This window comes from Plasmodium gonderi (genome assembly GCF_002157705.1).
Source record: "Plasmodium gonderi DNA, contig: Chr13, whole genome shotgun sequence".
Classification (NCBI taxonomy): Eukaryota; Apicomplexa; class Aconoidasida; order Haemosporida; family Plasmodiidae; genus Plasmodium; species Plasmodium gonderi.
In genome coordinates this window covers 1114472-1142270 of record NW_021628938.1, presented here as the reverse complement: position 1 = coordinate 1142270, position 27799 = coordinate 1114472, and the positions used below count along the sequence as shown (strand labels likewise).

Sequence of the window (27799 nt, the reverse complement as noted above, 5' to 3'; positions counted from 1 at the left end):
TTTCGACAAGCATAGATTCTCAAACTCTACAAAGGGGTGTAAAATAAATCCACTGTGCTCATCATCTAGTGAATACAAAAAAAAAAAAAAAAAAAAAAAAAAACTTTTTACTATTCATTAACGTGGAAAAATGCTTGTCCTTCCCTTGAAGTAGTAAAGATTTTTCCGTTCAGCGGCCTCCTCATTTCAACTTTTGCATTCCACTTTTGCATTCCACTTTTGCATTCCACTTTTGCATTCCACTTTTGCATTCCACTTTTGCATTCCACATTTGCATTCCTCTTTTGCATTCCACTTTTGCATTCCACTTTTGCATTCCACATTTGCATTCCACTTTTGCATTCTACATTTGCATTCCTCTTTTGCATTCCACTATTGCATTCCACTATTGCATTCCACTATTGCATTCCACTATTGCATTCCACTGGTTTTACTTAATTTTTGCTTGATGGCAGCTTTTTTCCCCGGTCGTTCATATACTTCCAGAATGAAAATGTGATAAAAAATTTATTTTTATTTTTCGGTAGATTTTTCATAATTGTGCAGATTTCAAGAGACTCATTTTTGAACTTATCACTCTGTAAACCACAGACTGTACTATGGCAGTATTCGTCATAATCAAAATCTTCAATTACATTTTCTATCACTTTCCCGTTCTCTGTAGAAAAGTGTTTCAAAAACTGCATATCACAACTTGGATGCATTAAAATTATATTTTTATTTAAAATGAAAATTTTACATACATCTTTACAACAGAAAAAAAGAAAAGTAATTAAACTACTGCATCCTAAAATTAACGGATTTATTGTCTCTCTATATTTTTTAAAAAACTTATCTTTGAACGAGCATAGAAAAATTATTTTCCCGTGGCTACATCGTAGTAGTTTGTCAATTTTTGTTTTCGCCTCTTGCATGGTTGGTACTGTTGACATGATCGACACATTCTTCCTACTTTGATACATCTTCCATCTTTCTTCTTTTCTGTTTCTACTTTTACAACATTTAAAGAAAAGATCCCTGTCATTATTTTTCATATATTTGTCAAATATCTTTAAAAAAGGATCCTCCTCTTTCTTTTCTCTTCTTTTCCACTCTTCATTCGGGGAATGTTTCGATTCAATGCAACGGAAGTTCAACGAGCGGTGGTCTCCTTCGTCTTCGTCTTCCCCTTCCTCTTCTTTGTCTTCCCCTTCCTCTTCTTCCTCTTCTTCCCTCTGATTAACTGTTCTTCTTGAGGAACTACTCCATAATAACATTTCGCTCTCTAGTGAGCTGGGTTCACTTTGCCAAGGAGGAGGCACTTCACAATCCAAAGGATCACCACCCTCTCCTCCACTGATACAAAAAACGGACGAGGAGACGCTCGTGCAGCAACAAGCAGGTTTGATAACATGGTTCTCTTTATGCAACAAACCATTGTATAGACTCAGCTGAATTATATGTGCAATTTTTCCTAAAGAGTAGTCTTTTAAAAAAGGAAAATTTTCTTCTTTCAATTTATTTGCAGCTTTGTATATATCACTGTCCAATTCCCAGGGAGTTCTTCCTGTGTAATATGCACTACTTGATCGACTAGCATGACAAGTTGAAATATTAAATTCGCTCGGTTTCAGGATGCAGTTTACATTGAAATTAATATTTTGAGCTGGTCTATCTTGTTTCTTTTTTTCCATACTGATTGCAGATTCGCTTACTGTGTGTTCTTCTTCCTCTTCGTTTCTCTCCTCTCCTTCCTCTCCATCTTTCAAAACGAACGCGTATGGCCTAGTCAGAGCACTTTCGATTTTATTTACAAAGTTATCATTTGCGTGTGAGAAGTAGGAAAAGCTGTTATTAAAAAAACTGTAGGTGAAAAGTTTTTCTGAGATTTCCATGGGTTCTCCATATGATATGACATTACAAAGAGTAGGTAATTCACCAAGTGTCTCCTCCTCATCACCAATATTGGAATTCAAAAAAAATAATAACCTTTCCTTACATAAGTGCTTAACAAATTGTATAACCATTTTATCAAGGAAAATATTTTCCTTTACATTCGCACTGCATACATGTAGAAAATAATTTATCAGTTTTTTCCACATGTTCTTTGGATAAGGATTTGCAAAACTTTGTGTCTTTATCCATCCACAAAACCATTTTGGAGTTTCCCTCAAAAGAACAAAATAATGATTTCTTTTGGATTTCACAACTATGTATTCATTGTGTAAAGATATGTATATGTTCATAAAATTGCAATTCATTTTTGCACCTTCGTTAAAAATGGCTAGTCGTTCCTTGATTCTACTATATGCAGGTTTAATTTGATCTCTATAAAAAGTTAATATGGTCATATGTAGCATGAATTTTATTTCGTTAGAGATTTCCTTTGAGTTTAAAATAAGTGTTGGCAGTTTTATTGGTATTAAGTTACTCATTTTCTCCCTTCCCTTCTTTGGATAAAAATTACTCTCATCAGTTGGTGATACATAGGCTTTTTCGAGGTCCTTGGTCTCATCTCGTCTTTCATAATTATGTTCATTTTTGTTATGACCAGAGTCATATAATTTATTTTTACCAGAAATAAAATTTCGATTCCCTTTTCCCTCGCCCTCCATAGAGCAAATGGTTTCATCGATCGAATAGGATGTGTCATTTAAGTTAAAACGCACTTTCCCTTTCTTTCTTTTCCTTCTGTTTCCACTATTTTCCTCTTCTATGCATTTTATAGATGCTTTCTCCTCTCTCAGCTCTTTCGATTCCTCATCTTTCTCCCCTTTCTCCCCTTCTGGCTTTTCCTCCCTTTCGGAATTCAACCTGTCAGATATTTTAAACGCAGGATATCTTAGGGGCTCGTAAAAAACGTAATTCATCTCTTCAACTTTTCTATTTGCTTTATTCTGCTTATAATAACTATGTAAAGTATTTGGTTCCATATAGGATGAATTGTGGATGTTGTTCTTTTTAGCTTTTCCTAATCTTACATCATTGTGTGTGTAGTAAATTCCACTTTGAAATACATTTTGTATATATAATTGACTTGGCCCATTATTGGTCCTATTTTTATAAGAACCCTCTTTCATTCCTTTTAATGAAATCCCACTATCCGCGTTCATTAAGTTTTTTTTTCTTTTTTTGTTATTAAGTGAATATTCCATTTTACATTTGAATCCAGCACAAACGCCATTCTGAGAAAAAAATGATTAATGTTTCAAACATCGCCACCGAATAAGCATAAATATGAACAAGTCAGGTAAAAAAAAACAAAAAAAAAAAAAAAAAAAAATAGCTAGTTTTTTTCATGGCAAATGTATATGTGGTTCAAATTGGTCTTTTTTTTTTTTTTTTTTTTTTTTTTTCATTTTCCTTTGTAGAAGAATTGGAAAAAAACAAGTTGCTATAAAATTTCCTCGTGTAATAAATTGCATGTTGTTCCACGATGGAATGGGTAAACTGTCACATTCATTTTTTTTTTGCTTCTTCTTATGTCTGACTTTTTGTCTTCTTCTCATGAACAAGAAAAATATTTCATTTATGTATATATATATATATATATATTTATCTCGACTCTAGCACTTTTTAGTATGATGCATTTTTTCCTATAACATTTTACCTGCTTTGTAAACTTCAACCCACCTTCTCAATTTTTTACACCAACAAATGTTTGGTTCCTTTTCCGTAAACGTCTTCTTTTATGAACAGTTGATCAGGTGGCATATAAATGGTATATCTTACGTGTTTTTGCTTCTTCGAAAATGTAAAATTGCATTTTCCTTTGTTATAGGTAAAAAAATTCTTTATTGGTATTTTTCTGGATGTTGCTAGATTGCACTGTTCTTGTGCTAGATCTGATTAGCTGGTCTTCCTAAAGTCTGAAATATACATGCATCTATGAGTAATTTTGATAGTGTGAATTTGCGTCATACTGCGTTGCACGTTCTATCAGCAGCTGATCAAAGTTGAGACATTAATAAATGATCTAGCTAAAATTACCTGAAATTAAGTTCATTCGATTAGAGGTACTTCCACTCCAAATGGTGGACGTGCTATATCAATTAGAATCCTTATTTTCACCACTATGTATCAGGTAATTGTGCTATTTTTTTCTACATAATTATATATATATGTCTCTATTTTTTTTTGCTTCACTTGCTTTTTTTTTTTTCCAAAATGATGTAGCTATCTATACTACCTAGAAAAATGGGGAAAAATATATATATATATATATATATATATATCAATTAAATATGAAACAAATTAATGGCAAAAAAGAAGGATAAATTTAAGTTCCTCGTGTGGTTGCCCTTTTATTATTTTCTAACGAACAAACTTATGCTGACTTGTTCAGGTGAAAAGGGAAAAAAAAAAAAAATTATATTTTAATTTAAGAATTTTTAAATTCATAGCATTTTCAGTTTTATAGACATAAAATGAACAGTTGTGTTTAGCTTTGTACCAGGTTACATCGTGGAAATAAAAAATTCAAAACACCTTTGACATACTATTGATCGTAGAGCAAAAAAAATGTTCTAAGAGTTTTAGGCATTTTTTTTTTATTTTTCAAGTTGATAATAGTTTTATATGAAAATATGAGGCTATTAAGATGTGAGGGTAAGTGGCACACGCAAACATAATACATGTAGCAAGAACTGTTAAGGGAAAAGTAATTATTTATATACACGGGTCCCATAGGTAGACTCTAAATGTATTTTTTTTTTTTTTTTTTTTTTTTTTTGTGCTTGTAAGTTCCATCGATACACAATCCATAGTGCACAATGCTTATCGCATAATTTGCAACATATGATGAATAATGAAAAATAATGAAGCTATTCACTCCTACAACACTGTAAACACTAAATGCAGCAAATTCTGTAAATATATTGATGGATGGAGAAAAAAAAAAAAAAAAAAAGGGCGCAGTAATTTTACAAGGATAAAAGATGAAAAAATATTTTGATGATTCCCTTCTACTTGAATACCAATTTTTTTTATAGAAATACCCACCAAGCAAAGACTTTAAATAAGAAACAATGTTTAACGCCCTACTTGCAAGATATTCAAAAGAATGAATCATGTCATTCTTGTATAGTTCCCACATAAACAAAATATGAAAAAAAAAAAAAAAAAAAAAAAAAAAACAAAAAAAAGAAAAAAAAAAAAAAAAAAAAAAAAAAAAAAAAAAAAAAAAAAAAAAAAAAAAAAAAAAAAAAAAAAAAAAAAACCTGAACAGAGGCAAGGCAAAAACGTATAACAATAACAGTTTAAAAAAAAAAAAAAAAAAATCTGAACGAACAGGCAAAGATCAAAATGGGGGGTTCCAAAAAAAACAAAAACAAAAAGAAGCAACATAACAGTTTCATGGGAAGGAGCTTAATGCGAAACAAGTTGTTGCAAAAAGAAATATCTGACAACATTTTGTACTCAAAAATAGGAAATGATGACGATAAAAAAGCGAGTAAAAAGTTTTCCGTTTTGGATAAAAATCCTCTTGATGATTATTTGGATAACCAATTAGTTATTAACAGTGTACAGGTGAGCAAGGTATTTATACAAAAAAACGAAATTAAGGAAAAAAAAAACATAAGAGACAGAAATAAAAGCAAAGATTTTCTGAACATTCAGAATATTCTGCTTCCCATTCCAGGTAGACCATTTCTTTTGAGTAATCAAGACAAGGTTAACATAATTCTTAACGAAAGGAAAAATATGCCGGTAAAAAAAAAAAAAAAAAAAAACGCCAAGAAAATTAGCTTTCTGATGAGCGGTAAGAGTCTCATACCGATTAATGTGCGCAGTTCGAAGGGGGGAGAGATATCCAAGAAAAAAAAAGTCCGCCATGTTCGAAAGGGGGTGAACGGTAAAGTCCTGAACGGCAAGGTAAATGAAAAGGAGGAAGAGCAAGACGAGGAAGAGGACTGTGCAGAAAATGAGGAAGAAGATGGTGCAGAAAATGAGGAAGAAGACGGTGCAGAAAATGAGGAAGAAGACGGTGCAGAAAATGAGGAAGAAGACGGTGCAGAAAATGAGGAAGAAGACGGTGCAGAAAATGAGGAAGAAGACGGTGCAGAATACGAGGAAGGCAACGGTGCAGAATATGAGGAAGAGGATGGTACACAAAGTGATGCAGATGCGCATGCCGAACCGAGTGACCATTGCAGATACGAGTGCATGTATGACTTGAGGTATATTCATATGTACGAGGATCTGGGGAAGAAGTATAAAGACATGGACGTACAGGAGGTCTTGAGCAAAGAGAGCATAGACAAGCACGAAATAGAATACTTTATTGAATGGAGGAAATTGCTAAGTGCCATAGAAGAAAGAGAAGGATACATAATAACTCCGTATGAAAAGAATATCGAATACTGGAGACAGCTGTGGAGAGTTATAGAAAAAAGTCATGTATTATTTTACATTATCGATGCTCGAAATCCGTTATTTTTTTATTGTAAAGGGTTAGAATATTATATTAAAAAAGTAGACGCAAGAAAAGAATTTTTTATCATTTTAAATAAATCGGATTTTTTAAATTATGAACAAAGAAAAGAATGGTCAGAATTTTTTGTGAAGAGGAATGTGAATTTTATTTTCTTTTCAGCTTTACGGGAGTTATATCATCAAAATAATGTAACTATTGAAGATTTGCCATTTCCTCCACATACATACCAGAATGGGTGGTGTTCCATAGAAAATAATCATGCTGAAAAAAGAGAGATGCACATCACAATTCCTTCAATGGAGTTAAATGACCTATCAATGGGTCAGGTGAAAACAAAGGAAAAATATTCCTTGGAATTTTCCAAACTTGAGAAAACACACATAAGCGATTGTGCAGAAATAGAAGACGGAAACAAAAAAGAAGTTATTATTAATGTAGGTTTTGGGAATTTAAGTTATGAGGAAAAAAAAAATGACAAAACAGATATATTGAGTGTAAATGATTTAATAAATTTAATTAAAAAAATAAAAAACAAAGTAAAAGATCAATATCATGAAATAGAGATAGGAACATATAACATACCAAAATTTATGGCAGGGTTTATTGGATTTCCTAATGTAGGAAAAAGCTCCATTATCAATTCTCTAATTGGTTTAAAAAGAGTAAGTGTTAGTAGACAACCAGGGAAAACGAAACATTTTCAGACGATTCCATTAAAACCTTTTGATTTCTCCCTTTGTGATTGTCCAGGTTTAATATTCCCTTCTCTAGTATTCAATAAATATGACTTAATTATTAATGGCGTTTTTTCAGTAGATCATTATAAAGGAAATCTGATTTCCCTTATTCAAATTCTCTGCAATATTATTCCTCATCAGTTATGTGAAAAGTACAGAATTGATAAAAAACTCATTTTCGAAATGATGGTAGAGGATGGTGGGGAGGAAAGCCGTGGCAAGGGGACAGAAAAGGGAGAAAAAAAGGGAGAAGAAAAGGGAGACAAAAAAGGAGACGAAAAGGGAGAAGAAAAGGAAGAAAAAAAACAGAAATCATATTACCATCTAGATGCAACTCAATTCTTGCGCGCATTCTGTACTTCTAGAAAGTATATTTCTGGAGGAAAAGGAGGACAATTAAATCTGAATTTCGCCACAAGACTTATCATTAGAGACTTTATAACGGGAAAACTTCTCTACAATTTTATGCCAACATATCTAGAACAAAATATGCATATATACCAACCCGACGAGAATCCCCACGAGCTCATAACAACTTCTGCGCAACTTGATAAGAATCACTTCTGCGAGGTACTATTTTTATCTTACAATTATGAGTGAGCATGTTCTTTCATCTCTCATTTAAGAGGCAGGAAAAAAAAAATATATATATATATTTATATGTAAGCAGAGGATGAAGTACACCATATCTCACGCCATGTTGTCTGGATAATTATAATTGCACTTGCTTGAGCTTTCATTACTACTACTAACAAAGCTTATACCACCATCTTTGTGTGTGTGTCTCCATTCATTCTTCTATCCATTCTTCTATCCATTCTTCTATCCATTCTTCTATCCATTCTTCTATCCATTCTTCTATCCATTCTTCTATCCATTCTTCTATCCATTCTTCTATCCATTCTTCTATCCATTCTTCTATCCATTCTTCTATCCATTCTTCTATCCATTCTTCTATCCATTCTTCTATCCATTCTTCTATCCATTCTTCTATCCATTCTTCTATCCATTCTTCTATCCATTCTTCTACCCATTCTTCTGCCCATTCTTCTGCCCATTCTTCTGCCCATTCTTCTGCCCATTCTTCTGCCCATTCTTCTGCCCATTCATCCTTTTTTTTTCTTTTTTTTTTTTTTTTTTCTTAGCATACGCTCACACCTGAAGAGGTTATAACAACAAAGAGAAAATTCCGCTACATGCAAAAGAAACTAATCAAGGGAAAAAATGTGTTCAACTATGGTTCTTAGATTTTTTCCTTCGGATCCAATAATCTCCCACATGCATACAAAAATATATACACAGAGTAGGAGGGAAGGGAGATAAAAGAAAACCTATCATATGTAATATATGATAGATCATATATCCCATACATCATAGATAGAGAAGTGCTTGAACATTATTTCCAATTTATATCATTAGAGTAAGTAAAAGTGTTGCAAAAATTATGAACTTCTTGATGTACGTGTGCTTATCACCACTGAAATAATCGAATGTGGAATTTATATTTCCTGGAAAATATGGATTGTTGTAATCGTACATTGGCAATGGAGCAAAGTCTGATGAATTTCCTGAATACATATTATATGGAGAACCAAGTGTTGTCCCTTCAGTAAATGAACCCATTGCAGCCCCTGTCGTACCCATTGCTCCAGCTGCAATAGTACCAGCAGCGAGTGTTGTTGCTGCATGTTGTAATGCAGTACCCTTCTTCTTGTTTTCATTGTGCTCCTTCAAAATCTGTTTAACGTGGCTTCCTTTCTTAGTGCAGTAGACCTGTATGGGGGTGAAGAAAGGGGAAGTGGAGATGTTTGCACATGCATTTGTACATGCATTTGTACATGCATTTGTACATGCATTTGCACATGCACATGTATATGCACGTGCAATCATTTTATACACATCGCTCGTGCAGTGTGTCCCCCGGACATTCAGAGAAAAATACACAAAATCCGTACGACTGAATCAATGCACTTTTTATTTCGTTTAACAAAAAAATTGCAAAATAGATTTACACGACAACAAAAGAGTAAAAAATGTTTTGCTTGATGCGTGAAAAAAAAAAAAAAAAAAGTGATATGATACGTTAAAGAGGTGTGAGAGGTATATACCCCACCACCCGTTATAGATGCATCATCACATAATGGTTTTTTTTTTTTGTTCAATTTTTTTTGTAGCCACATTTATGCAATTTTTTATGCAACCCCTTTTGTGCCGTTTTTTTTTTTTTTTTTTTTTTTTTTTTTCTTTTCCCTTTTTGGTGAAAACTTACCTGAACACAGGAATTAAACAAAATTTCATCACAATTTCGACAAGTTAAAATGACCTCATATCCAGATCTGAAAAAATTTAATGGCTCACCCTTTATATATTTCATTTTCACGGGGACTTTAAGCGTCATCTCAACTAACGATTGTTTTTTGAACATGTTACCTTTCCACTTAAGTGAATTTTTGCATGATTTTACTATAATACTGTTGAAAAATGCTTCGATATGTAATTTTTGTTTATCTGGTATAATTTTCTTTTTCATTCTTGTAAAAAAATTTCCGATTTTACTTTTCATATCATGACCTTCGCCATCGTTATCTTTATCCCCTTTTTTGTCCCCTCTACCTTTTTTTTTTTTTTTTTTTTTTTTTCCTCCTCGATTGCCATAACTACCATTATACTCACCTCCATCTGAGTCATCATTGTCATCACTGCTTTCATCATCATTATTGCGTCCATTTCTACCACTTAAACCACCCATACCACTTCTATTATCATCTGAATCATCATCACTATCACTATCACTATCATCATAATTGTCATTTTTCTTTCCCTTATTTTTCCTTCTTTTTTTCCATGGAAATTTCCACCTTTTTCTTTTTCGTTCCTGTGGTTCATCATCACTTTCCTCATCTGAATCTGATTTTCTTCTAAAAACTTTATTAAAAATTGTATTGAAAAATCCGTTTTTAGATTTGTAATAATTTCCCATGGAATCTCCATCCAAATCGTCCTTTATTTGATAGAAGGAGTACAGCTCTCCCTCTCTCAACAGTTCGTTCGCTTCGTCACGTCTCAACAGTTCGTTCGCTTCGTCACGTCTCAACAGTTCGTTCGCTTCGTCACGTCTCAACAGTTCGTTCGCTTCGTCACGTCTCAACAGTTGGTTCGCTTCGTCACGTCTCAACAGTTGGTTCGCTTCGTCACGTCTCAACAGTTGGTTCGCTTCGTCATGTCTAAACAGTTGGTTCGCTTCGTCATGTCTAAACAGTTGGTTCGCTTCGTCACTTTTCAACGGTGGACTGATTCCGTGAACCCTCACATTCTGCAGCTCTACATATGAATATTTGTTACCACTTTCTTCATTGTCGTCATCTTCTCGGTTTTCTTCGTCTTCTTCTTCACTTTCCTCTCGAGAACCCTTGAACCTACTTTCGTTACCCCCTTTTGGGTTCTCCTTATCTGATTCTGAGACACCCTTATATTTTTCAGTGCTCCTTCTGCTGACATCTAAATAGATGTCATTTTTGTCTTTTACAATTTGCAACAACAACTTGATGTAAATTGTACTCATTCCATTTTCTGAGACGTCACATTTATTTAGTTTGTTTTTTAAGTACTCCTCATATTTGTTCAAACTTATTTTAAATCTTTTGTAAAGGGTTTTTTCCTTCTCTTGGTCTTGCCCAATGAAGGAGTAATAATAATCTTGTCCGTTATCAGTCTTTTCATAATTGGAATGATTGTAATGTTTTAAACTTTCATTTGTCTTTTCTATACCAAACTCAAACTGAGAATGGGGTTCTAAAGAACCGCAGGAAGAATTTACAATTGCACCGACATGCCTCTTTCTACGTTTTCCTTCTCTATACAAATTTTTGTTTTCTTCATTTAGAAGTTCATATAACGGAATTTTTTTATGAACATGAGCAGGTGGTTTTTCTAAAAAAGATTCCGCCTCGTTTTCTTCATCAAAATTATTTCCTTCATTTTTTTCTTTTTTTCCTCTCTTTGCAGAACTTTTACCCATGTTATTTCCATCACGTTTATCTTCTTCATCTGAATCGTCGTTATCATCATCTTCCTCTTCCTCATCATCTGCTTCCTCAGTAGAACTATTACCCTTTCGCTTATATTTCCTTTCATTTCTTGCATCTTCTTCTGCATCTTCTTCTGTAGGACTGTGGTTCTTCTTACTCTTGTTATTTTCCTTCTCGTCATCAAGAGATGAATTTATTACATTGTCATTCGACTCGTCATTTTTACTGCCTTTATCACTTCTTGATTGTTCTAACGGAATTTTAAAATTATCATATGGTGTTTGTGTGAATTCTTCCAGAAGTCCTTCATATAAATTTTCATATTCCTCCAAAGATGAATAAAAACAAATATTTGGATTTTTAGCATGTGTCTGTTTACATTCTTTACATATAAAACCATTTAAACAATCCCCTTCATTATGATTAATGATATTTTTATATGATGAACATCCAGCTGATTGACATGTATGCATGTTCGAACCTTTCGGTTTAACAGATGTATTTAATAAGGCATTTGATGAATCTGTGGCGACGCTAGTTAATGCGGTGGGAAATGAACTAGCCAAACCGCTAGTCAATGTACTAGCTATATTAACAGTTTTGTCAGAATTTACCAAGTTTACATATGGATAGAAGCATAATAATACAAAGACCTTTTTTTTTAAACCCCAAAACATTGTTAAGACGTGGAGAAATTGTCAAAAGCGTTAGAAGGGGAATCCACAAAATTCGATTCCCTGATTTACCCAAAGTTGCATTAAGTGTTAATGGGTTCAGAGAGGGAGTGTTCAGGGAAGTCAGGTGGAATGCTCATCATATGAATCGTGGCTAGTTGGGATAAAAAAAAAGAAAAAAAAAAAAAAAAAAAAAAAAAGGGAATCTTCGTTTCCAGCTGCATGTCTGCAAAAAAGAGGGTTCACAGAAATGCATGAATATGTTCATGTACATGTCCATGTCCATACAGGTGTGTATATATATATGCGTGAATCCGCATGTGCATATGTTCACTTCTTTACAAACACACACTCACTTCTTAGCTAGAAGCAACAGTACCCCATTGTACATAGGAAATTCTTCTTTAACAATATTCTTATACCACTCATGGCATTTCTATGAACACAATAATCTTCTTCAATCAAAGGAAGCATTTTTTATTTTATTTTTTTTTTTCACGCAAGAAATAACAGATATGTTTAAAAATTGTTCCACAGGATGTAAGGAACACTATGCGGTGTGCTATTGCGTTGTATCATACTAAGTGTGGAGATAAAAAAAAATTCGTGAAAAGTGGAAAAATCAGTGAAAAGTAGAAAACGTGTTAAATCAATGTGGAAATTTTAATCCTAACAACAGAACAAATCTAAGCAAGGATAAGGGGGAAAAAAAAAAAAAAAAAAAAAAAAAAAAAACAGCAGCAGCAGGAGAATTATGCTACAGATTATGCTGCTCAGCATCTAAACAGAAGATAAATATATGAACTGATGAGAAAAATGAATGGAATGGTTGAAACTGACGGATGCATATATGCAGGGGAAAAAAAAAAGGTATGTGCTGGTTTACGTGTATGTATATATATATATATATATATATACATGTATATATTAACATATATATGTACACACAATCGTGTAAATGCATGCACAATCGTGTAAATGCATGCACAATCATATAAAAGTATGTACAGTCATATAAAAGTATGCACAATCATATAAAAGTATGTACAGTCATATAAAAGTATGCACAATCATATAAAAGTATGGATAAAGACATGTCCATGCACATATGCGTAAACTCAGGGGTAAACGGAATGGATGTAGACGTATAATCAGAAACGTGTGCACCCATGCGCTAGTGTTGAGGTGTTAACAAAAGAAGGTATGATCAGAGGGATGTAACACTTCACATGTGCATGTGTACAGGTACTTGTGTATGCACATGTGTACGTATACATATGTGAATGTATGTATGCATATTATATACCCATATATGTTTTTTCCCCTTTTACCTGAACGTAAATGGAAAAAAAAAAAAAAAAAAAAAAAAAAAAATAGCCGCTCAATTCTGTGGCTATTTCACATAAGTAATACCATGCACCACTGATGCACCTGCATGGGAAGTAAAACTTCTGTGTTGAATATACTTGAAAATTTTTTTAATGTTTCTTTTCTCTGTAAAAAGGTTAAGTAAATTTTCAAGACGCTCATATTCATTTTGTAAATTGTTTCCTTTCCTTTTCTTTTTTTTTTTTTTTTTTTTTTTTTTTTTAAAACAGATCAAAGAAACGTTTTACATATATTTTATGCAACTAATTTATTTAATGTACACAAAATGAGAAAAGCTATTTTATAAAAAAACGCTCATAGGGAAAGTCTGTGGATTTTTTCTTTCAAGGTGGCATGGCGAAAGAAAAAAGGAAAAAAAAAAAAAAAAAAAAAGCATTTTAAATTCAACGTGAATATAGTAATGTTAAGGCAAAAAATTGGTAAGACGGGTATAAGGTAAGTAAATCCAATAGATAGAAAAAATGAAGAAGAAATGATGAAGAAATGATGAAGAAATGATGAAGAAATGATGAAGAAATATACACCTCGTACAGGTATTATGAGAACACGTGAAACAACGGATATGTGTGTATCGCATTAAAAAAGAAAAAAAAAAAAAAAGGGGAGATGGGGGGGAGGCAGTGGAGGTCATATAAAAACCATACTTACAATTAATTAAAACAAGCTAGCCGATAATAAAAACAAAACGTTTGAGAATTATATATGCACACATACATACACACATGCATGCATACATGAACACACACACACAAAATGAAGAGAGTACACAAGGGACCTTCCCAAAAGGAAAAGGTATGCGACACGTGTTGTTATTAATGAAATGCTAAATAAATTAACAAGCTTCAAACGTTTCGCATAAACTATAGAATACATAAGCACCCATGTGTATTCAACTGTGCCCACAAAAATTAGTTCAAAAGATGTACAACAGAAAAAGATAGAAAAAAAAAATATATATAAATAATTATCACAATAAGGAATGCAAAATGTGAAATAAAATAGAGTAAAATAAACCCACTTGAAAAAAATAAAATAGAGTAAAATAAACCCACTTGAAAAAAATAAAATAAGTAAAATAAATCCACTTGAAAAAAATAAAATAAGTAAAATAAACCCACTTGAAAAAAATAAAATAAGTAAAATAAATCCACTTAAAAAAAATAAAATAAATAAAATACGTGAAACAAAATAAAGTTAAGAATCCCCTCATTTCATTGGTTCTAGAGTAGTACGAGTTGTGCATACAGTTGTGCAAAGATACCATGTAAAAATAAAGAAAAAAAATGCACTAATATGTGTGCGCTTGATCATATGCATATAACATATAGATATATAATTAGATATATATATATATACATGTCCATATAAATAGACATGGAAAAAAACAGAAATATTTTGTTGAAAATGCAACATTTAATTATGTAACAACCAAGAATATTATTTTAAATTCTATGTTAAATTTTATTATTATATATTATTTTCTATCTTTTCCGTTTTATGTCTTGAATAAGACATCTGCGTTCATGTGCAGGTACATACACATATGTGCACCCCAACATGTATTCACCATTTCTATGAAAAACAGTTGCATAACTCTGTTTTAGAGGATTCTGGAATAACAAAAAAAAAAAAAAAGAAAAAAAAAAAGTATGTTCTCTTGTGGATAGACTATAATTGTACACTTTTGAAAATTCAACACTTTCTGCTTGATTTGGAACAGGAAATTAATCATAAAGAATTGGCTTCTATTTGTTGTACCACATGAAAATGAACCTCCCAGGGATGTTCATTTGTGTTTGTTCTTTACTTAAAAATAAAAGAAATAAAAGTGAAGTGAATAAGAGTGAGGGAAATAAATAAAAGGTAAGTGAAATGAATAAGAATGAGGGAAATAAATAAAAGGTAAGTGAAATAAATAAGCGTGAGAGAAATAAATAAAAGGTAAGTGAAATGAATAAGAGTGAGAGAAATAAATAAAAATAAAGTAACATCCAGCACAGTGTTGTAGGGTGTATTGCTACACTAGCACCGTGGCCTTGTAGTATAAAAAAAAAAAAAAAAAAAAAAAAATCGATAAATCTTGATAACAAACAATCTGGCTAAAACTTGAGAAACAAACAATGGTACCATTCAATACATCATTACTATACCTTCTGCTAGATTTACTAACAATCAAAATAAAACTCCTTTCAAATGTCAAAGTTACACACATATATGAACGTTCATAAAAAAGTGCGAAGGTTGCACATAATTTTACATGACCATGTCAGGTTAAAATTTTTTTAGCTTTTCATACAACTTTTCCCTCCAAAATTATGCATGTCCCTCCCCCCGATTACCCCGTGTCTTGTTCTTATTTTTTAAAATTCTTCTTTTCTTCCGCTGCTGGCACTAAACGGTGTTTCAAAGGGGAATGAAGAAAGCAACATTATTTTTGTTTATTTTTCGTACTTTTTTCGTTAATTTTTTGTTCATTTTTTGTTCATTTTTTGTTCATTTTTTGTTCATTTTTTGTTCATTTTTTGTTCATTTTTCGAGCTTTTTTTTTTTTTTTTTTTCTTACCTGTCAAGTCATAACAGTAGGACGTGTGAACCCTACTATTTGCTTCCGCTCCTTCCATTTTATTTTCTCGCCTTTTGTACTTAATGGTGTTCCTCCTGTTCCCTGAAATGTAAAGCAAACGGTGATTATCCAATTTTCCATGATTCATATCCTTCACGTTTGCCAAATGAGTTCTCACAATTTTATCGCCACACACTGTCACATGTTCACTTACAATTTTGTTTTCAAACTTCCTCTCTACCCTGTTTTCACCATTTTGTTCTTCATTCCTTGACATGGTATTTCTCCATGCTGCCTTTTTTTCCTTGGCATTCACATATTTATTATCATTCTTCTTCGAACAATACGATGTGCTGAATTTGTTGCTTTTTTTCGAGCAAGGCGAACTCTTCAAATTCCACTCCATTGTTCCATTATTGGACAAGCTGTCCTTCTTCCTTAGCTCATTTTTTACCTCTTTATAGTAAAAAAAATTTGAGTCTTTATTTATTTTTCCATCGCCTGCATGTTCATAATAATATTTCTCATTTGCATAAGCAGCTTTCATTACCTCTGCATGATTTGTTTTAAAGTTTTTCTTTGTTTGAAAATTCACTGGTTTTTTACTGTGCAAGACCTTTGATAAGTTATCATCGTGTTCCACCACACTTTCCGGATGTATGTCATTTCCCTTCTTCCTGTTGCATTTTCCATTTTGTTCACTCTTGCTTACTTCTCTCCCTTGGGTGCTTCCAACATTGGACACGCACTCCTTGCTATGCACACTGGGGTGTGATATCACTCCCTCCCAATTTTTCACTTGGTTTGGAATCAAAATTCCGTTGTTTGCATTTACCCCTGGGTTAATTGGTTCCTTTGGATAATTACTATAATCACAATGGTGGTCAAACTCGTCATGGCCACACTCGTCATGGCCATCCTTATAAAGACTCTCTTCTCTCGCTTGGGTTCCCTTCGAAGGAGGGCTTTTTTCAAAAGTTTGTTGGTTTGGGTAGTATTTCTTTCTACGCATGATGTCATAGTACACGATATTTCTGTAAAAGTTAACTTTGTACTTGGTACTGTCATCCACAGGAATGGTTATAATGTGCTTACACACAGGTTCATCAATAATGGAATGAAATTGTTCTACATATTTGTGTTTAAGTGCATTTTCTGCACTAATTCTTTTGGTTGGGTTAAATTGTAACAATTTTTGAAGCAAATCTATGGATTCTACTGAAGCTTTATGAAAAATATCAGAAATTTTTTTTTTTTTTATATCAACAAATGAAGATATAATGGTTTCTGCAAAAGGGGATTTAATATCTTCAATGTCTTTTTTTGTTGGTTTTCCAGTAATTTCAATAATTCTTTCTAATTGATTCATGGTAGAATTTCCTCTAAATAATGGCTTTCCGATTAGTAGCTCAGCCATGATACATCCAAGAGACCACATATCAACCCCTTCAGTGTAGTTAGTACTTCCCAATAAAATTTCAGGAGCTCTATACCACCTTGTAGCAACATAATCTGTTAGGACTGGTATTTTATTTTCATTTACTTCTGTAGATATACTTCTAGCTAATCCAAAATCACCAACTTTTATATGACATTCTGAATTGAGTAAAATATTTGATGGTTTAATATCCCGATGTAGTAAATATCCAGAGTGAATATACTTTAATGCTCTTAATAATTGATATATAATATATTTTTTATGTATTTCCTCCAGTAAATCTGCTCTTATCACTTCATGTAAATCAGTTTCCATATAATCGAACACTAGGTATATGTCATTATCATTTTTAGCTTTAATCACATCCATCAATTTAATAATGTTATCATGTCCATTTAGTTGATAAAGAAACATAATTTCACGAAATGTTCTTTGAGCATCTGTTGAATTCTGGAAAGCACCAAATATTTTTTTTACTGCTACCATTTTTTTATTCTTTTTACATTTAGCTTTGTACACTATACCATATGCTCCCTTTCCTATTTTTCGGACGATGTCATATTTTTTTAACACACTTTCGTCTACTTGTTCCTCTTTATTCTTTTGCTCATCCTTTGCCATCTCTCTGTTTGGGCGTTCAAATGGGCAATGGTAACTTCTATTTTTTATTCGCCTTTTTTTCCCCAGAGGGAGTTTTCACACAATTTTTCCTGCCCTCGCTCGCAGTAAGTGCAGCTTGGTGTGCATTCGTGCCTGCGTTTGTACCTACGTTCCTCTCTATGTTTAGATCTGTATGCGTTTATGTTTGTATGCATGTGAGAGGAAGGCATTTCGTTCCCCCAGACTTGTTCCAAATGAATAGATCCGCTTAACCAAGCTAGTTTAATGGGAGGCTTTTCAGGGGATGATCACTTGAAAACAAAAATATAAGATGGGCTTCACTCAAGTGAAAAAAAAAAAAAAAAACAGGAAAAAAAAAAAATAAAAATAAATAAAAAATAAATAAAAATAATAAAAAGACAAAATGTAACCATGGAAGTGAATTTCATCCACCTTTCCGCTACTCTCCTAAGCAAAAAAAAAAAAAAAAAAAAATAATAAAATAAAACAAAATAAATAACACGTTTCCTTTTAAAACAACAAAAAGTATTTATACTTCAGTCAAAAATGTACACATATGTTACACACTTTTGAGAGAACTATTAAATAAGACAATCTTATTATTTTTGCTCTCTATTTCTCAAATGTAAAAAAAAAAAAAAAGTTTTTTTTTTTTTTTTTTTTTTATATGTCCACACTACGATATTGTGCAGGTAGAAATATTTGGACAATTGCATTGATTGAGGACTGCTGTACAATGTCCAGATAGGAAAAACTGTAATACCAACATAAGCCTGTTTCGAATTGAAGAAGGATGTTTCTCACCCAAGTTTGTTTTAGCCATAAGAATGTAAATGTATCCCTCACGTGTTTCTTGCATTGTATCCACTACAACCACGTGCACATATGTATGAACAATTACATGTACATGTGCACGTGGATTTGCATGTATGCTCTTGGTCTATCTCTTTATTATTATTTTTCACCTAAATTTTTATTGGCATAATTACAAACCCCTTAACACGCGAAAATAAAAAAAAAAAAAAAAAAAAAGGCTTACATGCCAAAGGATGCATATTATGAAATTGAAAATAAAAGTATAATCTGATAAAGTAAGGTGGAGTAAAAAGATGATAACATTAACTACGTTGCTAATGCAGCTGACTTTTCCAGCGCTGTCAACTTTTCCAGTGCTGCCAACTTTTCCAGCGCTGCCAACTTTTCCAGTGCTGCCAACTTTTCCAGCGCTGCCAACTTTTCCAATGCTGCAAACTTTTCCAATGCTGCAAACTTTTCCAATGCTGTCAACTGTCCTAACGTTGCTGATTTGTGCATTCCGAATTGCACGTCAGTGGAGGGAGGAATGTCATCGTGGGTGAGGCGAAAGAATGTAAGTCTGCGATCCTATCGCCTCACCCCACGTAACATATCAATTGCTACAAAATACCATACATTGATATGGCGGCATGTATGAGTATACACACGACAAGGTGAAATGGGTCAAGAAAACATCACAGCCATTCTGTTATGTTTATTTTTCAAAATGTAAAGAGAAGTATTTTTTTTTTTTTTTTTTTTTTTTTTTTTTTTTGCTATTATATGTACATATCTCACCTTGATAATGATACATAATTACCTTACCTTACCATGCCTCTATTTTTTTTTTTTTTTTTTTTTTTCTTTTTCTCACCCTCTGAACACACATCGTAATAGTGCTGCCTGTTTAAAAATTCCCCTTCTCTAGTAACACAAACTTGTTGAAAGCAAAATATTTCACGATAAGAAAGCTCTTGCATTTTAATACCCATTCAACTCGAATATGTGTGTTCATATTCCTACCTTTATTTTTGCAGAACGAGTTTAGTTTTACCTGACCCAGTCAGACAAAAAATGGAAAAAGCCACAATAGCTATAAAAAAAAAAAAAAAAAAAAAAAAAAAAAAAAGTATACGAAATAGGCACAAAGTATGTACAAAATATGAATAACGTGCTTGTGATGTGAAAAATATGAACGAAGTATTTGCGGTGTACAAAATAGGCACAAAGTATTTGCGGTGTACAAAATATGAGCAAACTGTTTTTGTGATGACAAAATGTGAACAAAATATACCCCAGAAGGTACAAATAGCTAACTTACCACATTTAATGCGCGCAGAAAATTAAACACAACTGTAAAGAAGCGGAAATCAAAGAAAGAGAAGATTTGTCACAGTGGAGTGGAGGAAAAAAAAAAAAAAAAAAAAAAAAGAACAGATATGTTATGGGTACATTTCCATCATATACACACAACTACAGTACTTCAAGATATAAACATTTTTTACATGCGTAAAATTGACAATTTTATGAACATAATTTTATATTTTTGTGAGCGTTTTTGGGAACATGGACTTTTTTTTGACATTTTTTACCGTAAGAAAATGAGGTACTCTGTTTCAAGCCCCAAGTGTTTAAAAAAAGAATCAAAAGAAGACCATTTTTTGTGTAGTTTTTAACGTGTGAAAAAAAAAAAAAAAAAAATACAGCAGCATTATGTAAGCCTTTTTCTACATTTTGTGAACGTTCTGTTGTGATATTAATTTAATTTTGCACTTGGTAGTAGCAAAAGCGACTTTCCCCGAGATAGCATATTCACCAACAAGCTTTTTGTATGTGTGCACATCCGTGCCTTCACGACGTTGCTCTAGAGAGGAACGAAAAACAAAAAAAAAAAAAAAAAAAGCACAATCGTGTCAGCGTAAAACGTGCCAGCATAAACGTGCCAACATAAACGTGCCAACATAAACGTGCCAACATAAACGTGCCAACATAAACGTGCCAACATAAACGTGCATACATATACATGCGTAACACCCCGCAGGCTAGTTCTCTGCCAAGTGAACGAGAGATAACGAAATCACGCACCCCAGGCAGAGATTCGGCACCCTGGGTCCCCTCCCTCCCCCCTCTCCAAAAAAAAAAAAAAAAAATATCTGAACAAAATGATTAAAATGAGGAGGGAAACAAATTTCATGTTGAAATTGAGAAGATATGTAGGACAAACAAGGTACTTCAATAGTGGAAAGTGCATAATGGCTAATCGTAAGGATATCATATATCAGCACTTCTTGGTGAATAAACGACATTTAAGTATTCATGAATACTTATCAGTAGACTTACTTAAAAGTCATAAAATTCCATGTCCACAAGGGTATGCAGCTAATACACCAGAAGAGGCAGAAGAAAAAGCATTAGAGTTACAAAATCTTTGTGGAGACATTGATTTAGTAATTAAGGCACAGATACTTAGTGGAGGAAGAGGTGTTGGTATTTTTAAAGAAAATAATTTTGAAGGTGGTGTACATATTTGTAGAAATAGTATGGAAGTTAAAGAAGTAGCTTCTAAGATGTTAAATAATACACTAGTTACAAAACAAACTGGTAAGGATGGGAAGATATGTAATACTGTTTTTATATGTGAACGGTTTTATATAAGAAAAGAAAGATACATTGCATTTTTATTGGATAGGAGTTCTGATGGAGTATTGCTACTTGGATCTACTGTTGGGGGTACTTCTATAGAAGAGATAAGTAAAAAAAATCCGGATTCTGTGCATAAATTGAATATAGATGTACAGAATGGATTGAAACATGGACAATCACGTGAATTCTGTGAAAAAATTGGTTTTAAAAATACAGAATTGGATATAGCGACAGATATAATTACAAATTTATATAAAATTTTTAAAAAATATGATTGTACATTACTTGAAATCAATCCTTTTTCTGAAACAAATGATGGAAGAGTTCTCTGTTGTGATGCTAAATTAAATTTCGATGATAATTCTGAATATAGACAAAAAGAAATTTTTCAGAAAAGAGATTTGTCTCAAGAAAATCCAGAAGAAATACAAGCCAAAAAATTTAATTTGAATTATGTTTCTCTAGATGGAAATATTGCATGTATGGTAAATGGAGCTGGTTTAGCAATGGCAACTTTAGATTTGATAGCATTACATAATGGATCTCCCTCCAATTTTCTAGATGTGGGAGGTAGTGCAACAGAACAAGAAATTTGTGAAGCCTTAAAAATTATTAATAATAATCCAAAGGCTAAAGTGTGCTTTATAAATATATTAGGTGGTATCATGAGATGTGACATTATTGCAAAAGGGATAATTAATGCAACCAAGCAGATAAATTTTACCAAGCCACTTATAGTTCGGTTAGAAGGAACTAACGAAAAAGTGGCTCAACAACTTATCCATGAATCAAACATTAAATGCGTCTTCTGTCAAGATATGAATCTTGCAGCACAAAAAAGTATAGCTATGGCTAATATAATAGAAATAGCAAATAATTCAGGGTTAAACATTGCCTTTAAGTGAGGAAATTTTTTTTTTTTTTTTTTTCTTTTTTGTGCAAAAATTATGACAATTCTCCATTTTTCGATTTTGTTCACTTTTTCTAACATAAAATATGCATAATACACGAGTGCGTGTCTAGTATATATGCCCATAGAAAAATATATTTGCTACATGAATGAACATGCATAATGCAATGTAAAAGGGTTTAGCTGCTTAAAAACTTAGCTATTTAAAATCCAATGAGGAATGAAGTTACTGCCTTTGCACTGGTTTATCAACAACGTGGTGCTATTAGCCTCGCCCATTCGGCTTAACCCATTTGAGCCTCTACCCAATTACCTACGCTCACGGATATGTATTATGTATATATATATATATATATATATATATTTATACATATGTATATGTAAATGTACATCTGTTAATGGTTACATCATTATATGTGTTAAACCGGGTGAATGGTAAATTCGTATAATCATACTGCAATGCACGTAGGGGAGAATAAATAAACAGTTGACGTGAATTCCACGTGCAAATTTTGATCGGAATTTTTTTTTTTTAAATAAAAAGGAAAAAAAAAAACAAAAATATATCAGTGCAGGGAGAAAGGAATTCGTATATACAATATTAGATACATTTATTTATCTATGAAAGTGTGTTTTTTTTTTTTTTTTTTTTATATATCTTCCCATTTTCATTCTTTATTTTTTTATAATTCTTACTTTCAATTTTTTAAACGACATATAAAATCATCTACCCCACTGCATTTTAATAGATACAATATAATGTCACAGTGTTGGTGGATGAAAAATATGCAACAGTTGCATAATCATTTATATCATGGTGCATTAAAAGGACGAAAAAAATTTCCATACTCACTTCCCATCGGAAATCATCTCAAAAAAAAAAAAAAAAAAATACCCTTGTGCCACCAATGCGTGAAAAGATAGGGGATATATATGTGAAGCTAAAAAAAAAAAAAAAAAAAAAAAAAAAAATCATACATGTGCTGGCCCTATAGATACAGTACAATATATACACATTAAATATATATGTTTCCATTGAGAATAAATTTATGAGCAGTGGTAAGAAGTAGTGTACGAGATAGTGTGAGGACAAGAGAGAAATGTATATTATATCATATATATTATTCGAATATATTTGTAAGCTGAATTTTTCTTTTCTTTCTTTTTCCCTTGCGGTATATTTTTTCTTTTAACATATTTTTGTATAAATAAAATTATTCCTTGTGGGGGAAAATAATATTCTCATAGGAAAAACAAAACGTTTCTTTTTTATTTTATTTTATTTTTTTTTTTGTGGTATTTTTCATCTTATTTTCCTTTTCCATTTAAATTCTTTTAATAGTAATTTCTGCCCGCTTATACTGTCGTACGAAAAATTCCACACCCCTCCTGAACACAAATAGTACGAGCGCAAAAAAAAAAAAAAAAAAAAAAAAAAACAAAAAAAGCAGAAAAAAATTTATACGCATTTAGAAGCAGAAGCCTCTAAAACAACAAAAATCCAAACTGAAAAAAAAAAAAAAAAAAAAAAAACTCGTATATGTATATATATATATATATATATATATATATTTATATGATTTTATTTTACTTTTTTTTCTTCCCATTGGTGATTTCATTTTTTAATTCAAGTTATTTTATTTATTTATTTTTATTTTTTTACTAGATCGTTGGCTCCTTAGGTCTCACACCTGTGCTGAGCACTCGTTTGGGGAATTTTTATTTTCCGCAATTTTTTATGTTGTTTTATCAGATTTTCGCCACTTTCGCTACTTTTGCCACGTTCTCTACTTTTTCCATTTTTGCCATTTGTGCCACTTTTTTTGACTGTATGCTAAAATGCCGCGTGTCGAACTGACAGAAGAAGAAAGACTGAACATCCAAAAAAAGGATTTACTCTTCAAAAGGTTTGTTGAGCCCGGAAGGTTATGCCTGATTGAATATGGCCCATATGCAGGAAAGGTATAAAACAAATTGGAACCATGGATGAACCTGTAGTACAGTTTACATCGTCGTCTGGTTTATATCTCTCCATGTCGATGTTGCATTGTTAACCAGTCAGCCGAAGAACACTTATTATACTGATCTTGTACTGCCCACCGTGTTTTTTCGGCTACCTTTTTCTGATCATTTTTTCTGATCGCTTTTTCTGATTAATTTTTATTTTTGACATTTTTTCTAACCTTGCCCCTACCTCTTTTTTCCCCTCCCCAATAGCTATGTTTCGTTGTGGATATAGTGACACTGACCCGAGTTATCGTTGATGGAGCCTTTGTGACAGGGTAAATAAAAAAAATAAATACATGAACAATAAGAATTTTTTTATAGTGTTCAGGCGAATGCATGTGTACAATCAGATATACTTCTTGAACAATTGTATGTTGAGAAGATAGTTGCACATTATCATCACATTGTAGAGGTTGGAAATGGTTTAAATTTACACACGCAAAAAAAAAAAAAAAAAAAAAAAAAAAGGATACGCCATTTGCTTATATATCTTTCTGCTTGCATTTTCATTATTCTTTTGAGGCATAAAAGTATGAGTGACTTGACCAGAAGTGGTAGATACATAACCTTAAAGTGTTGATACAAAAAAAGGGAGAAGCAACCGCATGCTACAACGATTGGTTATTATCAGTCAGTCTGTGTGTGTGTGTGTACATCCTTCGTATCGACTCAGGAACACACACACAACCGAATATCTACATGTTGTGTTTCGAACACTTACAAACATGGATATCAATTCGATTAGTGTGTGAACTGTTGTTAGACATCTTGCTGTGCCAACACGATTTACATTTTTCTTCTTCACTCTGCCACCACAGCGTGCCAAGGATGATCATACCCCTGAAGAGGTTGAAACTACTGAAGGAAAGAATAAAAATAAATAAAAACTGCAAAAGTGGATTTTTGAGAAAGACAATTAAAAGCACGAAAATCCTGGAAGAGTTTAAGAAATCCAACTTGGGGAAAAAAATGATATTTAAGAAGAAGAGAGATATGGCAACTGATTATGAGCGATTTCAGATATACCATGCCAAGAGAGAATTAAAAAAAAAAATGAACGTATTAAAAAGCAAAAAAGATAGTATGAACAAAAAGGATAATAAGGGTGACAAGAAAAAGAAGGCCAAGAAGGTTAAGAAAGTAGCCGCGAAGAAATAAACGTCAAACAATGCTAGTTTTTTTTTTGGAGGGTGTGTGTGGGGGGAATATTAGTACATACTGAATAAGCGTGAAAAGTTAATTGCACCCCTTCCCCATCTGGACATGACTCAGCAATCAATCCTTCTACATGCACGCAATATGGAAGTGGTGTTATTGCAAATTATTCTTTTTATATATATATATATATATATATATATAAAATGATTTTTTACCATTCCTCTTTTTTAAACGAGAGAAAATATATATATATATATGTATATATATGGAGGGAGAGAGATAGACAAATAGGTATGTATATACATATGCATGCTGACATATGTATGTTGTGCGTATGCATATATATTTATACACATCAACAATTGTTTGAATTATTTCCCTCGACTTATCGCTGAAAAATTTTAATATATTTTTATCCAATATCTCAACCTGCGTAATATGCTGGAGAAACCAATGAAAAAAGAAAAAAAAAAAAATGTGAGAACACCTCCCCCCCACCCTCAATGTCTCTCATGCACACACACATTATAACAAAATTAGCACACCATAAATCCACGGTTTTATAACATTTGAAGATGAAAAGATAAATTAACACACATGGTGTTGCTTTTTTTTTTTTTTTTTTTTTTTTTTCCAACTAGCTATATTTTGCACCGAATGGTATAAAAATTACTACTTTAACTTTTCCTTTTGTTCACATTTTGCATAAGCAATTTTGAGGAATAATTTTCTACCTTTTCACTTAACCCACTACTGGAGGAATTACATATGATGTCACATTTTTTCATCTGGTTTTCGAAAATTTCATTCTATGTTATTGCATTCAGTAGAGTAATACCATTTCGATCACCTATACTTACCGTTGTAATGTCCTGACAGTGTAGTAAAAAATGCCTGAACAGTTCAGGTAAATATGAGACCGTTGTTTAAAAAATTTCGCGAATCAGTTTTGAGGTGAAGATTAAAGTTACAAGTGCATAACCTGATTACTCGTTTTATTTCAATGTATGTTTCACTCACTATATAATGCGTGCCGAGCTTACACAGAAAATGCAAATTCGACACAAAATGAGGGAAGAAAAAAACGCAGCGGCAAATAAAATAACATAAAATGTCAAAAAAATATATTAACATATGTGAGTAAAAAATGCAAGCGGCATCATGTGCTAATAACTATGCAAGCTTTTGCATTTATCCATTAAGCATATATGTTCAATTCACAATTAAATGTTCGCGTCCAAGGAGATCAATCCAAACCCTTTTTTTAACATGAACATGAGAACGAGCACAAACCACAAACACTTAAAATGTTCCTTTTCCCATCCCGTCCCCTTCACATTTGCACTCAGTATGGTAGCACGAAATTCACAGAATTAGGAAAAATAAAAGCAAAATTAAAAATCAATGGAGAGTAACAAGGGATAAACTGAAGTCCCTCCTTCCTCCACCACACCCCCCATTGGACGTGCGAACGATGGACATTGCACAAACTGAGAATCATATTTATAATGATATGGATATTGATGTTTTATTTTATTTTATTTTTTTTTTTCTTCTAATCATTGTTACATGTACTGAACACATTTCGTGACCAAGCAAAGCAAACCATTTTTGCTATAAAAAAAAAAAAAAAAAAAAAAAAAAAAAGCCACATGAGTGAGGCATTATCAAATAGACATTTCGTTGTTAACATGTACATGTACACGTACACACATATTCATATGTATATCTATGAACAGTACAAAGTTTAACAATGCTCAAAAGTGCTTAACCACTATTAACAATGTTTAATATAATGCTTAATAAGGCTACCACCAGCTTAGACGGGGTAAGAGATATGAGTTCATGTCACTGTGGGCTTGTCACAATTGGATGGAAAAAAAAAAAAAAAAAAAAAAAAAAAAGTTGATCAGTTGAACAGTGAGATAAGGAGTTTAAAAGTAAGTGTATATATGCCTTTCTTTTCTGAATTCAATATTTGTTACACACACCTTTCTACTTTTTTTCTGGATAAATATAAGAAAAAAAATAAATAAATCTACAAAATTTTCATAATATCCATAATATCAAAAATTTCCAAAATTATAATAAACTTCTTTAAGTAGAAATAACACCTTGCTTAAGTGTTTTTACACACCAAAAAGGAATATGAAATGAAATTAAAATACCCACTTGGTAAGAAATAATAATTAGGTACGCTGTTTAATGATATGTCTGAATATGTGCATATATATAGTCATTATGCCTTAGCCGTTACTTTTTTTTTATTTATTTCATATTTATTTTTTAGCCCTTTATTTTTTTTTTTACTATGTATTTTATATCATTTTTGAAAATGTTTTGCATAAACATATTTGAAATTACAAATAAGTTGATATAAAGTGGTTATTTTTACACATTGGTTCTAGAAAAATAAAAGAA

General features: G+C 32.1%; 6 protein-coding genes across 6 annotated transcripts; 3 read left to right on the top strand and 3 right to left on the bottom strand.

Moving 5' to 3' along the window:
- Positions 1 to 434: 434 nt before the first annotated feature.
- PGO_131950 (hypothetical protein, conserved) lies at positions 435 to 3134 on the bottom strand (the record flags this gene model as incomplete). The annotated part of the gene is made up of 1 exon (XM_028689711.1): positions 435 to 3134. The coding sequence occupies one exon, from the start codon at positions 3132 to 3134 to the stop codon at positions 435 to 437; it is 2700 nt and encodes an 899-aa protein (XP_028545512.1).
- Positions 3135 to 5283: 2149 nt separating this feature from the next.
- On the top strand, positions 5284 to 8399 carry PGO_131940 (hypothetical protein, conserved; the record flags this gene model as incomplete). The annotated part of the gene is made up of 2 exons (XM_028689710.1): positions 5284 to 7722; positions 8298 to 8399. 2 exons carry the CDS (start codon positions 5284 to 5286, stop codon positions 8397 to 8399), a joined length of 2541 nt encoding a protein of 846 aa, XP_028545511.1.
- Positions 8400 to 8559: 160 nt separating this feature from the next.
- Positions 8560 to 11857, bottom strand: PGO_131930 (hypothetical protein, conserved; the record flags this gene model as incomplete). Its single annotated transcript, XM_028689709.1, has 2 exons — positions 8560 to 8925; positions 9422 to 11857. The coding sequence occupies 2 exons, from the start codon at positions 11855 to 11857 to the stop codon at positions 8560 to 8562; spliced, it is 2802 nt and encodes a 933-aa protein (XP_028545510.1).
- Positions 11858 to 15747: 3890 nt separating this feature from the next.
- On the bottom strand, positions 15748 to 17865 carry PGO_131920 (mitogen-activated protein kinase 1; the record flags this gene model as incomplete). The annotated part of the gene is made up of 1 exon (XM_028689708.1): positions 15748 to 17865. One exon carries the CDS (start codon positions 17863 to 17865, stop codon positions 15748 to 15750), a length of 2118 nt encoding a protein of 705 aa, XP_028545509.1.
- Positions 17866 to 20822: 2957 nt separating this feature from the next.
- On the top strand, positions 20823 to 22208 carry PGO_131910 (ATP-specific succinyl-CoA synthetase beta subunit; the record flags this gene model as incomplete). The annotated part of the gene is made up of 1 exon (XM_028689707.1): positions 20823 to 22208. One exon carries the CDS (start codon positions 20823 to 20825, stop codon positions 22206 to 22208), a length of 1386 nt encoding a protein of 461 aa, XP_028545508.1.
- Positions 22209 to 24052: 1844 nt separating this feature from the next.
- On the top strand, positions 24053 to 25378 carry PGO_131900 (60S ribosomal protein L14; the record flags this gene model as incomplete). Its single annotated transcript, XM_028689706.1, has 3 exons — positions 24053 to 24175; positions 24431 to 24495; positions 25039 to 25378. 3 exons carry the CDS (start codon positions 24053 to 24055, stop codon positions 25376 to 25378), a joined length of 528 nt encoding a protein of 175 aa, XP_028545507.1.
- Between the last annotated feature and the right edge of the window lie 2421 nt (positions 25379 to 27799).